General features: G+C 40.4%; 1 protein-coding gene across 1 annotated transcript in view; it reads right to left on the bottom strand.

The window, feature by feature from the left end:
• The window catches only part of CEP85L (centrosomal protein 85 like), a 145,711-nt gene that overhangs the window by 20,340 nt on the left and 108,438 nt on the right, over positions 1 to 16,933 (bottom strand). Inside the window, exons 5-6 of the mRNA XM_018563920.1 lie at positions 3,064 to 3,160; positions 2,425 to 2,607 (exon numbers count right to left, since the gene is read on the bottom strand). Of these exons, the coding sequence (XP_018419422.1) occupies positions 2,425 to 2,607; positions 3,064 to 3,160 (280 nt within the window). The remainder of the gene's footprint in view (positions 1 to 2,424; positions 2,608 to 3,063; positions 3,161 to 16,933) is intronic.

Raw genomic sequence — 16,933 nt, 5'->3', positions numbered from 1 at the left:
AAGCTTTAGAAATGGCTTTATAACCTTTTCCAGACTGATAGATCTCAATTACTTTCTTTCTCATTTGTTCCTGGATTTCTTTGGATCTCGGCATGATGTGTAGCTTTTGAGGATCTTTTGGTCTACTTCACTTTGTCAGTCAAGTGTTATTTAAGTGATTTCTTGATTGCGAACAGGTGTGGCAGTAATCAGGCCTGGGTGTGGCTAGAGAAATTGAACTCAGGCGTGATAAACCAGAGTTAGGTTATGTTTTAACAGGGGGGGTGGCAAACACTTTTTCACACAGGGCCATGTGGGTTTGGATTTTGTTTTCCCTTAATAATAAAAACCTTCCTTTAAAAACTGCATGTTGTGTTTACTTGTGTTATCTTTGACTAATATTTAAATTTGTTTGATGATCTGAAACATTAAAGTGTGATAAACGTGCAAAACAATGAAAAATCAGGATGGTGGCCAACACTTTTTCACACAACTGTAGATCTGAAACAGTAACATAGTAATGAATGTGGCTTCTGCTTAAAACACATTTTCATGCAGAAAAATGGAAAAAAAAAAAGTGACAAATGGCTCAAACAGCTCTGCCATTAAAATCTAAAGAGTTTTTTTTTTCTTTATTACCAGAGTTCCTCTTTAAAAAGGCAACTCCATGTTCCCCAATATTGTACTGGCTAAACTGCTTCAGAACAGGAAGCCAATTCCACAGCTTGCACTGGTAAGGGCTATCAAGCAAGAGGTGGCTGTAAGCTTGCCTAAATCTTTCCTGTAAACCAGCAGGTCTACATACATGACTATAAGTTGAGACATAATGTTCTGGTGAGCTCAGAGTACCTGTCAGGGTTTACCGGTCTCCTCTGAGAATCCCAGCCAGGATTTCCAGAAGATCCGCTACTAATGGATCTCACAGAGTCCAGGCCAGTATGGCTAGTAAAAGTAAAATATTCCAGACAAGGACTTCCAGTGTACCCTGAGGCTGGGCGTGTCGTCTCTGACTCAGAAGGGTATTTAAGCACTAGCTCTGCAAGGAGCTAGTGGTGCTGTGTCTTTTTGCCAGCTTCCTGTTTGTCTAAAGAGCTTATACTTCTGCTGTTTTCTCGTTGCTGACCCGGACCGCTTGACCCTTCTTTGCTTGCTGCCCGCCCTGATCTTCTGCCTGGACCCGACTTTGCTCGTCTCCTGCGTTTATCCTCCGAATACTCGTTGCTGACCTGGGACTGCCTGATCCTCCTCTGATAACCGCCTGCCTTGAACTCTACATGGATCTGACTACTGTCTCCTCATTGGAGCCCTCCTGTTCTCGTCCATCCCTTGGCGGGTCAACCCTGCGGATCGCGACCTGGTACCAGCAAGCAGCCAAGCCCATCTCCACCATCAGGAGCTCTGGTGAACACCGGCTGGTACTTAGACTCCGCCCCTCAGGGAAGCCGGTGTCACCCTAACACATAAAGGAATGATTTTTATGGTTAAGCTTACTTACAACTTGTTTTGTACAAAGGATTGCATTTGAACAGGAAATATAGGTAACCTTTTGTTTTATTAAAAGGATGCTGTATGTTACACAGATAAGTGTAAAACAAAAGCCTGCATTAGTACACTACACGGTATTGTTGATTATCTTAATGGAGGCCACGTGAATCTTTCTGCCTAAATCTATACCATTATAGTACAATGGCATCTGCAGCAAAATAAAGATTTCTGATTTGCTATAAAAGTCATCTTTTCCCCTGGATAATCAACGCTATTCATCAGAATTCTATAGCAGAATAGTAGTAAGAGTTCCTTTAATCAAGATCTCAGTTCAAAGGTACCAATTTAATCTTATGATAACTGTCAAGGTACCTGTTGTGATTATTCCCAGAGAAATAGCCTTCGATATCGATTTTATATTATTTTTTGGCTTATATTCGGGACGGCTTATACTCAAGTATATACGGTACTGCAAAAGCCAAGAGCATCCAACATAAAAAAATGATCTTGTTGTACCAGAAGATAACTGACCTCTGTATCTATTAACTCCCACTTGGGGGGTCATCTTTATGTTCAGAGATAAATAGGGAAGCAGGTTGTTTACCACGACAGTAGAAGTGATTTTTTTCTGAAGATACGGGTAAACAACGCGATTTAACAGCCTTTGAACGTGGGATGATTGTTGGCGTCAGCCATGGAGCGAGTAGCAGCAAAAAAAAGCAGAATTCGTTAAATGCTCAAGTGCAGCTGTTGTTAAAGTGTTTAAAATCTGGACTGTCAGACGAAAATTCTGTAATCAAATATCTTGCGTGTTCTTACTGTGCCAGAAAAGTGGCTTCAGAAAATCAGCTTTACAGTCCCAGGTCTAATACGTATCCTAGCGATGAAGCCGCTTTGGAGGTTAATAAGAACATTCCTGACAGAGCTCCTTTATCAAGGGTAATGAAAGAATTAACATACCTTTTCCTCCAGCTTCTTTAGGTCATCAGCAGATTTAATTGCACCCTGTTTTGGAACTTCGCAGTGATGTGTGGAGCCTGCCTCTGTAGAGAACCGCTTTTCCTCCAATTCTCCTCTAAGGAAGGGATTTGACCGGTCCAAAACCAAATTCTGTAGAGGTTTACAGCTATCATACGTCGAGCTCTTAAAAAGATTAATAATGAATAATGAACATTACAATGAAACTGATTCAACCTACTAGTTGCTTGGCAGAGCCCCCTTTTTTACTGGCACTGTGGAAGTCAGGATTTTATTCAATATGCTGTAGGTGAAAACTGGCATGGCAATCTTTTATCTCATGTACAAGGACACTACTATCAACTTTACTACAGTCTCCATCCTGGAAGCATATGTTTTACAAGGAATTGAAATTACAATTTGGTACACCTTTTAATGTAGAAGCAGTAAGTAGATACACAGGTACTCAGATGTAAAATAAACCTAAGATGTGTTTATGCTGTAACACTAATATCAGATGTAACTATTGTAGTCCTATTATTTCACTTTATTGTCAGTTTAATGGTCAATACAATTACGAGAAAAGTAAATCTAAAACACTAAATACAGATCTGCCGTGATAAACACCAGCTGAATATTCACCTTAACCCCATGGATGTAGCCGTCTTCTCCATTCATCACTGGACTTTTGGCTGACTGATGAGAACGTAGCTGCAGATGGGAGATCTGATGCCTCTGTCTGAAAGCACACAATGTATTTACAACATAAGACTTAATACCACACTGCACACCGCAAGTTCTATTATGTGTACTGCTGCAGTCATGTTGTTGTGCTACCAAACTCTTACATGGCTGATTTGGCCTACCTTCCATGACCTTCAGATAGGCACAGTTTACTGATTTTTAACTTTACTTTGCCTATCTTGAACTTGTGCTTCCATCTATATGAACAATAAGAATTTGGCATTTATCAGGGTTATGACTTTAGGATTTTTTTAATACTCATTTTGAACTTTATCGGAGTTGCTTATGTGTACATCTTTAGAACTACACTTTAGACTTGGGTATATTGTCAGTGCAGGAATATACATGTTCCCTACCACAGACAACCATCAGATATGAGGTTTTAACAATCTTTTAAATGTTTGGGGTGTTTGATTTGTATTATACCTTGATGTTATAAAGTATAATATAAATGTATTGCTATATTACTTTGTTAGTGGGGTTAAAAAAAAAACACAAGTCCATCGAATTCAACCTATAAAGATAAGAAAAAATAACAACAACCCTAAAACAGAAGCTATGCCCACAGTTACCCATAGTTGATCCAGAGGAAGGCAAAAAAACCCTATAAAGCATGGTTCAATTTGCTCCAACAGGGGGAAAAATCCTTCCTGACCCCGTAAGGCAATCGGATATTCCCTGTATCAACAATTTCTGGTGCTCATTAAGTTTATAGGAACTCAATATCCAGTAATATTCTGTGCCATTAGGAATACATCCAGATGTTTTTTAAACAGTTAATTGAGCTAGCTAGAACTAGCTCCTGGGGGAGTGTATTTCAAATTTTCACAGCTCTAACTGTGAAGAAGCCTTTCCGTATGCAAAGGTTAAACCTCTTTTCCTCCAGACGCAAAGAGTGCCCCCTTGTACTTTGCAGTGACTTTAGAGTGAATCATTTGGCACCAAGCTCACTATATGGACCATTTATGTAATTATACATATATTCCCTGTTGCTGCACTTTTGTATACTTGTATAACATTGCTGCTTTTCTTGTATTTTTTGACTGTGCAAAGTCTATCTATTGATTGAGATAGATAGGACTTTGAAAAGCAGCAATGTTATACAAGAAGGAAAGAAAGAAAACCCTATAAAAGTGCAGCAACAGGGAATATATGTATAAATACATAAATGGTCCATATAGTGAGCTTGGAGTGAGATCGATCGACCGATCGAGATAGATAGATAATATATATATTATCTATCTAGATACCGTTTCCCTGAAAATAAGACCTACCCCGAAAATAAGACCTAGTACTATTTTTGGGAATCGCTACAACATAAGACCTACCCCGCAAATAAGACCTAGTTGTGACCATTCCCTGGGCTGGTGGTGGCATAAGGGGGAACTTGAAGAGCCGTGGGACAGAATCCAGTCAATTCAGCCAATGAAGCCAGTGCTAGAGAAAGCGAGGCGGCAGCGGAGGGAGCAGAGCCGCATAAGCCGATGCCTCCTCTATAGCGCCGGCTCCTGTCACTGGCGGAGTGATACCAAATGCACTCCGCCTGTGGGGAATCGATCGTGAACGTGCGTTTTGCTCATTCTGGCCAGCGATTGGTTAGCAAATTGATCTTGGAAAGGTACGCCACCCCTGATCACCATATTCTTAACTTTGCCATTAATTTGGATTTGTGTTAACTTTGGATTGTTGTACATAAAAAAATTATATTATATAAAAGACCTACCCCGAAAATAAGACCTAGTGTGTAGACCTAGATATATACATACACACACACACACACACACACACACACATATATATACACACATATATACACACATACCCACACGCCCAAGGGATAAACATTGCAGAGGGCCAGCGGTGCCAATGGAAGTTATATTGGCTGCTGACCTCTTATCAAATGAATAAGATGGGAACTAAAAGAAGCCCCTGAAAATCAAGTTTTCTCTTTTTACAATGATTTGTGAATCCATGATGTGTATATGAAGAGAGGCAATGTAAGGAGGGTGTAGTAAAAGATTAGCTTTACATGACAAATAGTTCAGGAGACATAAAATGTTTCAGCTTGCCTTTAAAACTACTGTCTAATTATTAATGTTACTATAAAACAAATAAGATTTTTAGCCACTGAATTCATTAAGAGTGGAATTAGAGGCCTAAGATTTACAGCAATCAGCAAAAACCATATTAGTTAAACCTTTCCAAATCTTGACCTGTTTGCAAATGAACATACTGCCATCTAGTGATGGAATAGTGGTAATATGCTGCTAGGAATAATGCCTGGGAAATGTGCATTAAATGCAGCACGCGAAGATAACAGAAAACGCAGTATCGCCTCTTTTCTTTTTTATCTGTCAGGGTTAGTTCACACCAGAAACTGCATCACAACTGCGTGCGTCTGCGCAGTTGCATTGTGATCCGTTTTGATGCATTTTTTTCCCCTGCATGTCCCTGAATGATGCCACAATCAATTATGTTTTTCTTTTTTTGTATGCGTTCCGTTGCGTTTCAGTGCGTTTCGTGCACATAGATGCAGTTAAAATAGGACAAGCAGTACTTTTTCTGACTGCATCTGAACGGACTGCAATTGTGTGAATTAAGCACAAGAAAGCCCATAGGAAAGCATTGTGATGTATTTTGACTGCAGCAGTCAACATAAACGGACTGCATCACAACTGCATATGGTGTGAACTGGCCCTTAGGTTAATGTGAATGTGCTTAAAACAAGTATTTACAATATTTAGTGTGTCAGCCCAAAGTAGCCTAAAACATAATATAGACTAAAATACAAATCCACTTCTGCTTGTTGTAATCTTCAATACCTAAAGCACTGGAATCACAACACTTCAAGAATTTTAGTACAACTACAGCTTGTTAACATGACTGCTGACATTATTATATTTGGAATTCATGGACTTATAAACACTATTTCATGCAGTTACTGTATGCATATATTACAAAGAACATTAAATGCATTTTAAATGCAAGTAATAGGAGTAGCTCAATCTGTACTAATGTCATTCTTTTGTAATTTGCTGAACAGCAGTACTGAGACTTGAAGAGGGAGGTGTGAATGAATACTATGAGCCAGTCTCTGCTGCATGCCCATGTGCTGGGAAGAGAATGGATAGATGCAACTTGGGCTGCAACCAACTAATCGCTTAATCATTAATAATGAGAATAGTTGTCCACTTTTATCATTATCGATTAGTTAGTTGGATCCCCTGGCTCCCTCCTCCATGCTGGGAGGAGGGCACCGCAAGCATTGGGAGGGTGCAATAGCCAGCCTGCTATTGGCTATTGCAATTTGAAATGGCCAATAGCAGGCTGGCTATTGCAGCATCCCCACTACCTCCTGTATTTACATTCAGCTGCCGTCTTCTGAATCTTGCCACTGGCAGCTGTCATTCCCTGGCTGAAGCTATTCAAGTATTATGTGCTTACAATACAATTATTAACAAAAAAATTATAAAAAGTGGTTTGGTTTCAGCCTGACAAATTCTGCTGCGGGATGTGCGTTGCAGTGCCATTAATTTCAATGGCACCCCAAACACGCCTCTCACCCATAGTGTGATCGCCCGCACTGGAACGCACGGTACCGCAATGCCCTGCTTTCCAGTGCAGTGTGATTGCAAAAAAATTTGCAGGCAGTTTTATTCTGAAGTTAACTTTATGTTTGTTAACACAGCATTTGTGTATTTTATTTTAAATTAAGGATGATATTTATTTAATTTTTTTTATCCAGTTAATCGAAAAAATAATCGTTAGTTGAAGCCCCAGATGCAACCTTATCTGCCTGCTGCTGCTCCTGTACGAGCTGTATTATTGTATTTTCCCTCCCACCAATGTTAATTAAAGCACTTACCTTAAATGATGTCCCTTAATCCGATCTTCTTCTTCTTTCCTTCTTTCTCTCCAGCGCTGCTCCGGGTCTCCGATCCAGCGCTGACTTCTCTGTCCTTGCTGGCACTTCCTGTCCCACGGTGTCTGCATGGTGGTGCACATGTCCATAGACTTACCTTCCGTCTCTCCTCGTCTCCCGGCCGCAAATCCGAACTGCGCATGCGCCCACCCGAACATTTTCAGAAGGGAGCGCATGGCGAAGACAGGGGTAAGTTTAAACCGCTTTTAAAGCGTTTTTTTGTTTTTTTAACTTTTTGCACTGCTTGATAGCAGTAGATATATGCAAAAAAAATGTGAGGGTTTAGAGACCCTTTAAATGACAATGTTACTGATAACACAGCGTGTGAAAGTTAAAGTGTATGTAAACCCTAACAATGTACTTCTCTTATTTTGTTTCTTTTGGCCAGTTAAGAAGATCATTGAAAGCATTTTGTTATATCTGTTTGAGAAGTGCAAAAATATATCTGTTGATCTTGCCAGAAATCTCTTCATCTAAAAACTTCCTATGCGTTCTGCCTGTACTGCATTCTTACCAGCTACATTGTTCTGAGGACTATGGGACTCTGTAAATCTTGGTTATTGAAAAAAAAAGGTTTTCCATTGCCCTGTTTCTGTTGTGCTCATACAGGAAGGTAAACAATGTCACGCTAGGAAAGGAAGTGTGTTACTGGTAGAATCACCAGGTGAATAAATACAAAAAAAATGTTGATTAAATAAAACTAATGCAGCCATCCAAGGACTGATAAACTTCAACATATTACAATTGTGTTTATGTATTTCTATGTGCTTCAATGGTTACCTGCACACGTTTGACGAGAATGAACCGATAAGAAAGTCATGGGCACTCCATTTATATGAAGATAATGTTAACATCAACACCTATTTAAATAATAGCCTGTGTCAAACAGCAAAGATTAAGTGTGTGAAATCATAAATATGAAGCAAGTAGGAATAAAATAATCCTCACACGATGTGCCCTGCCATTTTCTCTAATCCCACTGACCTGCAGCACCCAACAAAGGAATGCTTTGTAACAACGACATTTCTTTGTTAATGTTGGGACACACAAATATAGCTCCACATTGATTCTAATGCACAGCTGCTGTGAGCTGCTAATCCATATCTTAACCTTAGAGCATGACAGTTGTTTCTGATAAAGAAAACATGACCACACAGTAAATAGTTTCACAATGACCACAATGTCTATTGTCATAGTATTTGTACAAAATTATAATGTGTCAAAACTAATAAAACAAGGACAATTAAACAAGCTATATTCTTATATCAGGGCACTACCGACCTGTATTAGATTAAAAAAAAAAAAAAAAAGCCTTCCAGACCAAAGTTTTGTCTGTTTTCATTTGTAAAGTGTACATGTATTCAAACCCAAGTATGCAAACAACATATAGTAAAAGAGCTCGCTCATAGCATTCCACTGCAGTTCTTAGTATGAGGATCCATAGTTTAAGCACAGACTATCCAGCTCATCAATTGTATGCACTTATTGAGATCTCCCAACGTCCTTTTCCTCTACCGTTAGCTGCTGTTTATCTTTGCAAGGACACTGGCACCCTGGCCAAAGCAGGGACACTGGCACCCTGGCCAAAGCAGGGACACTGGCACCTTAGTTATTGCAAGGACACTGGCACCCTGGCCAAAGCAAGGACACTGGCACCCTGGCCAAAGCAGGGACACTGGCACCTTAGCTATTGCAAGGACACTGGCACTTTGGCCACTGCCCTCCCTGGGTAGTCTCTGCTGCAGTTTGGACATAATAGGTCACATATGGGATCTTGTATGAAAAATCCTGCTGACTGACAAGCATTCACTCCCAGCTACAGTGGGGGCAAGAGGCTGTTCACACCTGAGGATTTTACCCTCTCAAACTACAATCTAAAGAACATCACTGCAGGCTAGACTTTGCATGCTTAAAGGAGAACTATGAGGTGAGTGCATTTCACTCACCTCATAGTTCTATCCGACCTGTGACAATGAGAGTGTCACAGGTTGGCTCAGTAGATCGGGAGGTGAGCGAACACATACCAGCGTTCACTCACCTCTCGATCCTGTCACGGCTCTCTGCCGTGACAGGGGAGGGGCTGGATTCCCCCCTCCCCGCTCCGATCCTCCAGCTCTGACTGGCGAAATGGACGATTGTCGGGATCCGCTTCAGCTGCGGCATCTCAGTATACCGCGAGCAGCAGTTCGCGGTATACTGCGGCTTCTCAGTATACTGAGCCTAGGGTGATGGGAGGACGCTAGTTTGTGTCCTCCCGTTACCCTAAGGAGAACTATGGGGAAAAGCCTTAACCCCATAGTTCTCCTTTAAGGAACCAGTGTGATTTACAAAGCACTACTGACAAAAGAGTGAGCAGGGAATACTGATCACAGGTTTGCGTTCAGTAGTTACATAGTAACATATTTAATTAGGTTGATACCCCCCCCAGAAAAAAAAAAGTGTTCTTAAAGGAGAACTATGGGGTTAAGGCTTTTCCCCATAGTTCTCCTTAGGGTAACGGGAGGACACAAACTAGCGTCCTCCCGTCACCTTAAGCTCAGTATACCGCAAGCTACTGCTCGCGGTATACTGAGACACCACAGCTAAAGCGGATCCCGACAATTATGTCTGGATCCGCCCAGCTGCGTGAGTGACAGCTGGCTCTGCCTATCTAGAGGCAGAGCCAGCTGTACCCATCCCCTCCCTCATCCGATCCGCCAGTCAGCGCTGGCGGATCAGAGCGGGGGGAATCCAGCCCCTCCCCTGTCACGGCAGAGAGCCATGACAGGATCGAGAGGTGAGTGAAAGCCTGTATGTGTTCGCTCACTTCTCGATCTACTGAGCTGACCTGTGACAGTCTCATTGTCACAGGTCGGCTAGAACTATGAGGTGAGTGAAAAGCACTCACCTCATAGTTCTCCTTTAACGAGTAACTGCAAATTTAGCACATGTAACCAACCCACATGGAACCAGTGAAAAGAATGTCCAATAAAGATATACTGGCCTGCCCGTTTCCTTTATGGAAGGTGGAAAACAATAAAGATTTCAGCTTTTGCCTTGTTCTTTAGAATTATATTTCCACTTACAGCTTTTAGATGGCCTATAGCCATCAGACATTTTTCCTTATCTTTATAAACGTGTGAAAGTCTTTAGGATTCAATATTATCATAAGCAATATGTTTTTCAGATTAAAACCTTGCCAACTTGTTTGCAGTGTTTAGGTTTATTACACTATTCCTTCTTATAACTGTGCCTTATATACCCGACAGGGTTTCTTACCCTTCCTTGTCCAGTTGCTTGCAGCATGGCTTATTTGGAGTGTGTGTCTGACATCATCATTCTGCAAATACTAACAAATACCTATCTCAGAGTGATGATGCTAACACCAGTTCACTATTTAACTAGCAGCTTGTCCATTCAGTCTCCGCCCCTTGTGTGTGTTCTGCTGTTGTTCCTGTTCTCCATGTATGACCCTGGTTTTGGCTGACTGATCTGGTTCCTGACTCCGGCTATTGTTTCCATTCATCCTGCTCAGTGTTTCCTGACCCAGTTCGGCTGACTACCCTTTCTGGCATCTGACTTCTGGCTTTGCACTGACTATGTCCTGGACTTTCCCATAGATTTTTTTGCCATTTATGTGTATTGCTGTTTTCAGTAAACTCTCTATATTTCCCCTGGTCTTTTACCTGGTCTTCCTAACAGTAACACACTTCCTGTCCAAGGGTGACTACACTTACTCACTGTTCTCTGTGGAGGAGCAGGAACAGTGCTGGACACCCTCAGCTGCTCTCCTGGTTTGGACTAAAAAACTCCCCTACCTGTCCTTATTGCCATTACATAGTGGGTAGTTTTCATGTAGTGCACAGAAGATAGCTGGGAAAGCTAATAACCAGGGCTCGAAAATCCACTCGTCTGTGACGAGCAGACAAATAGCAATAAAGTTGTGTTAAAAAAAAAGTAATATAAAAATTAAAGAATCATAAAAAAAAAATAAAGAAGCATAAAAAAAAATTAAAAAACATTTTTTAAGTACCCCGCCCCCCACATACACACGTATATATGCGTCGGGTGCGCCTACGTGCGAAAACGACTATTGCGCCTATTGTGCTGCACATGTTACATATCGCCGCAAATGTCGGAGTGAGAGCAATAATTCTAGAGCCATCAATCACTGATAACACTAAACTGATGAGCAGTAAAAGCACTAAACTGATGAGCAGTAAAAGCATTTTAATCATCGCGTATGGGCGTTTTTTGCGATTTTGCGGGCGCACGCAATTTTAAGGCTTGACATGTTTGGTGTCTATTTACACGACGTGACCCCAACTTTTATGTTGTACTAAAAATATGGGTAAGAATAAATGTTTTATAACATAGGGAAACTTTTTTTTTTACATTTATGGTACTTTTTTTATTGTAAAGTAAAAACAAATAACCCCGTGGGGTCACAAAACAAAGCTCTATCTGTCCCCAACATTTTTTAACATATATTGCAAGGCTATAGTCCGGTCATGCTGACTGGTGAAATTTTTGACTGACTGGTGAGACACCGCCAAATTTTTCAAGCCCTGCTAATAACAGTGTTTGAGGTAGCAGTTATTTTTCTCTACAGGCCGAAAAATGTACTTAGCCAGAAATAGAAAAGTAATACAGCCACCTATCTAAAATGACTATTAAGCTGCAATATATAAAATGTTTGTTCTTGAGTTTAAATAACCTTTAACTGAACCCAGGTTCAGATCAGTTTTTTTTAATATAACTTATTTATCAAATACAATTTTCAATAAAACATGTTAAAAAGAAAAAGTACAAAACCCCAAACCACAGAATTAACTGGTTCAGTAGAGGTAATTAAGGGCAATCAGATAAGAACTAAATGTCCCACAATTCCACAAGAGGTAACATGCAAAATCAAGTGAAATGCAGAGTTTTGAAGTATCATGAGGGACCACCGGTCACTGGGCTCACCAAGAAACCCAGCAAACCGTAAGGGACCCCAATATATAGCACTTATGGCCAAAGCTATAAACAGAGAAATATGCAAAGGAGGGAAAAGCAGAAAAGAACCAACAAATACCAAAAGTTTATAGCAGGAAGAAACTGAGTGCCTTACTCGACCCTCACAAACACATTCCTTCTTAAAAGGGGAAATTGCTGAGAGCAGATTTTTCACAGCTGTGATCTGAACCATAAAGTGTGCTATCATTTCATGATAAATTAGTTGTGATAGGCCATGTATTCCACCAATAAACCTGACAGATTGGACATGTTTCTCAATATTTGCACATGTACTGTGTAAATGAATCAGCACCAGGGCAGAAATGGAGAGCAAAGCTCCTACTAGGGTAACTGAACAACTGGATGGGACCTGAAGTTTTAAGACTTTAGAAATGTAATAGATGAGGTTAATGAAAAGTAATTGAACCCCAGTGTCATGGGTCATCGGCCACAACACAAGTTTATTGCACCTGGCGCTAATGAGTTCTCGAACGGCTGCACTTAGGCCCCATTCACACCTGACCGTTTTGTAGCGCGTCCTACGCTCGATGAACGCTCTACAAAACGGTCAAAAAAATAAATAGCATTGTAGTCAATGGTATCGTTCCCACCTGTCCGTATTTCTGCCCGTCCCGAACGCACTACAAAACGGCCCACGCATGAAAAGGTCCCGGAGCGTTTTTTGCTGCGTATTGGTCCGTTTTGTAGGGCGTTTTCCATTTGTATACTGCCAAGTAGCCTTTGGAATCGTGCGACGGTCGCTCGACTTTTTTTACCGCGAATCGCGGTAAAAAAACGCGTGACAGACGCGCATATTACAATACGCATAGGTGTGAATGGGGCCTAATGGGCGTCAGACACCAGCTTTTGACATCTGTGTTTACATGGCCTTAAGGCCATTTTAGGCTGGGATAAAGATTGTACAGCCGCAAATATCTCCTGACTTTTTAAAATACATTTTATAAGCAAGCTTATGTTTCTTTTAAAAGGAAGTAAGGAGGCTGCAAGTGCTGAGTTCCCTGCGGTCATACCGATTCAATGGCTTCAGTACATGCCATATATACCAGGAAAAAGGACATGACAGCACTATCATCACTCATTTCCTGAGCTGCATGCTCGTCCCAGAAGGCCAAAAGCCCAGAAAGTACCTGAGTCATTGGAACAGCATGACAACCATGCAACTAGCATTTTCAGAAGAAGTTCGGCAACGGCAGTCTCCATATTACCCTTTCTTGTTAAATGCTTGTTTGTTACACAAACTTTTTAGAGCTGTTCAATGCAATGTTATAAACATAATTAGATATATGAAATTAAAGTAGAACTTTAATAGAAACATTAGCAGGTGAGCAGCTAGCTGTAACACTTACAAAAAAGCCACAACAAGAATCTTGGTAAACCAGCTTAGGTTGGTGTAAAATGATTATTCTGCATGGTTATGTTACTTGTATAAAGGCTATGTGCCTTACTACATAACAAAGCATACAGTAGGCTGCTCATATTTTAACCAAGCCGCCAAGGTGCAAAGCACTAAGGAGCAGCTGTTTCCTGTGTGCAGGCAGCTTTCAGGAAAAGCCCTCTTTGTTACCAAGCCTTAAAAAGCTCTTCCAGTACAACTTGGCCTGCGAGTTGGGATTCAGTAATAAAATCTCTCTTGAGACTGGTGTTATTTACAAGAGGTTTAGATCACATGTCCAGATATTTGGCATAATTCACTCCAGTATGCAACCATTCTCCAAATAAATACTGCACAATTTTCCAACCGTGGGATTTGTACTCTGAACATTAGTCCTCTATGCAGTTTTCTGGTTTAAGCTACTACGAGTAGCTTAAACCAGAAAACTACATAGAGGACTAATGTTCAGAGTGCAAATCATTTATAAAGCAAGATGTAGACACCTACCACCCATACTGTAAAGGAAACCACAGAATAATAAAACTACTGGGATGTGGGAAAATTGACTAAGAAGTAAACCAGCTAAACAGATGATCCTGACTGACTGCATTAACAAAGTATATATTTGTTCTATGTGCATTATATAATATATAATGGATATTTGTTCTATGTGCAAATGAGGCCAAAACAAATGTTATTAGTATATTTTCTATATGTAATAGAAGGAAACACTGCATTGTGGCCACTAGAGCTGAGAAACATAGGAAATATTTATATCCTAAGATCCTCAGCTCCATCTGGATGAATTATTTTCGACCAGGAAAGAGAAAATATAATTATACTAATAAAATCTTTTTGCCCCCCTTTACACAGAAATAATGTACATGAGGTTTTGCATGACAAATGGCTCTACACATTTTTGTTTTTGTTATTAGAGAGTATCCAAACAAATACATAAAATACATTGTTGCACATGCTGCTGTAATGTCAAGAAGTTTTAAACTTTGTATATATCCTGCTTTCAATTCAGTATTACCAGTTAGATGTTTTCACAGGCACATGTTGTTCTAAGATTACAACACTTACTTAATCACTACCAGCCCTGTGAAAAAAAATCCGGGGCAAGTGTCTGCTTGGGGTGCCAGTAGTCACCCCCCTCTGTATGAAATGTGCATGTGAATGACCACCATTTTTCTACTGAATATTTTGAGGTAGTAAATTGAGTCATACACCCGTTAGTCTGACCATGAAAGCTAGCTCTTTTTGGAGGAACCTGAATGCTTCCAGCATTTTCCATGATGGACACCTCATTGCAGGAGATTAGAAAGATCCATCCCTGAATGCAGGCCTGAGAATGGAGTTTACAGGCATGTGTTTAGGGACTTGGGCCACCCACAAATGTCATCCTCTACAGACCCACCTCAGAGCTCATGAGGCAATTATCTATTTTAAATAGTTATGTGTCCTTCTATTTATTACTCAAGTGATTTCTCAAGAAGTTTTATTTGAAAACGTGTCATCTGAAAGATTTAAGAAGCACACAGAAATGAACATGCTAAAAATACAAACACTAAGATGATATATCTGTTTTGTGGCATTCATATTGTATGATGCCAAGCGTTTGAGAAGTGCTTTCAACATATCCTTTCCAGGGCTCAGATCCAAGGCCATCAGTTACTGAAAATTCATTTCTGCCAAGGGGCAAACTTTTCTTCTTTTTTTACTGCCCTGTCTGCTTACCACACATAACAGACTTGTTTTCAAACTTCCAAATATAAAATGCAGCATAAATCTCTCCGTATGCTAGAAAACAACAATACAATGCTGGCAAACAGGCAAGGGGCTTGTGACACACAACATCATTTGCCAGATCATGTGTTTAATCAAAGAGAACCCGTCAATTGTTTCTATGATATATATTAGTTTTAGTTTTATTTCATATTGCTTCGTGCTATATGTAAAATAAAATGCCTTTTAGTATGCTTGTTTGCCAAATAGGACTTCTCTGTAAAAATGCCTTTTGATCCAATCACCTTCTTCTTTCCAGTAGTTTTCAGCTGTCTAGCCAGCGTTGGTGCCGGTCTCTGATCCAGCGCTGACTGCTGTGTCGTCTGTGCGGGTGCACGCTGCCCGGCTGCCTGCATTGACTTACCCTGTGTCTCTCCTCATCTCCCGGCCGAGGATCTGTACTGCACATGCGCCCGCCTGAGATTTTTCAGATCTTCGGACGGGAGTGCACGGCGGAGACACAGGTAAGTGTCACAGGTTTTCTAGCATTAGATATATGTAAACCCCCCCAAGGGTTTAACCCCTTCGTGACTGACGACGTACAGTGTACGTCGCCAGCATCGGGGCTGTTTAAACAGACTCCCGGCGACTTTTGCCGCCGGGAGTCTGTTTAAACTTGTAGAGCCGACTGTCGGCTTTACAACAGAAGCGATTCTGGCGACTTAACTGTCGCCAGATCGCTTCTGTGTCCCAAAGAAGGGGATTTTCAATTAAAATAAAACAAAATAAATCTAATAATAATTGTAAAAAAATTTTTAAAGTCCCCCGCCCCCGAGCGTCGCCACGTAAACACGCGTCGGGTGCGCCTACGTATGAAAACGATGAACGCACTACACATGTTGGGTATCGCCGCGCACGCCGGAGTGAGAGCAATAATTCTAGGGCCAGTATTTTGGGGTATCTCTAAATTGATGACCTGTGGGGGCTTTTAAAGCGTCTTCTATTGACTTTTTGGAATACTGCAGTTTTGCGCCGTTTCACGAACGCACGCAATTTGTAACCTGGGCATGTTGGGTATCATTTTACTCGTTGTAACCTCATCTTTTATATTTCATTTAAAAAATTGGTATTTTGTTGTGTTTTGGGGCATTTAATTAAATTTTTCACTAAATGTTGGGGTTTAATAAGGAGTTGCGCTAATATTGCGCAACATAAAAATTTGCAACTACCACCATTTTATTCTATAGGGTCTTGGCATTCAGAAAATATATAATGTTGGGGGGTTTTAAGTCATTTTCAGGCCTAAAATGTGGAATATAACATGGGTGCAAAAAATGAAAAAAGGGCCTCAGTCATGAAGGGGTTAATTATCCTTTAAAGTTTATTTACGCTCTTGCAGCCAAACTGGAATAACACTTATTTTATGTTATGTTCCCATGCATTAATATTCATATATATATCTATCGATAGATAGATCTATATATATAGATACATATCTATATCTATATATACATATATTTATTAGTGATTCCTGCTCACCTTACAGGGGAGGAATTGTGTTTTCCATAATTAACCCTGTATTTACTGTACAGGCAAAATCTGTTAACTAGGTATGCTGTGTGAATGGAAAAACATAACAAACATATAGGATGTCTCAAATTTGATTGTAAAAGTGGAAATACACTAAGTTGTGAGAAAAGAAAAAAAAGTTTTGTGGGGTGCTTTTATTTACAAAAGTACAAAATGGA

Source organism: Nanorana parkeri, unplaced genomic scaffold, assembly GCF_000935625.1.
Source record: "Nanorana parkeri isolate BGI_ZX_2015 unplaced genomic scaffold, ASM93562v1 scaffold22, whole genome shotgun sequence".
Classification (NCBI taxonomy): Eukaryota; Metazoa; Chordata; class Amphibia; order Anura; family Dicroglossidae; genus Nanorana; species Nanorana parkeri.
Note: the sequence above shows the minus strand (reverse complement) of the source record. Positions and strands in the feature narration are given on the sequence as shown.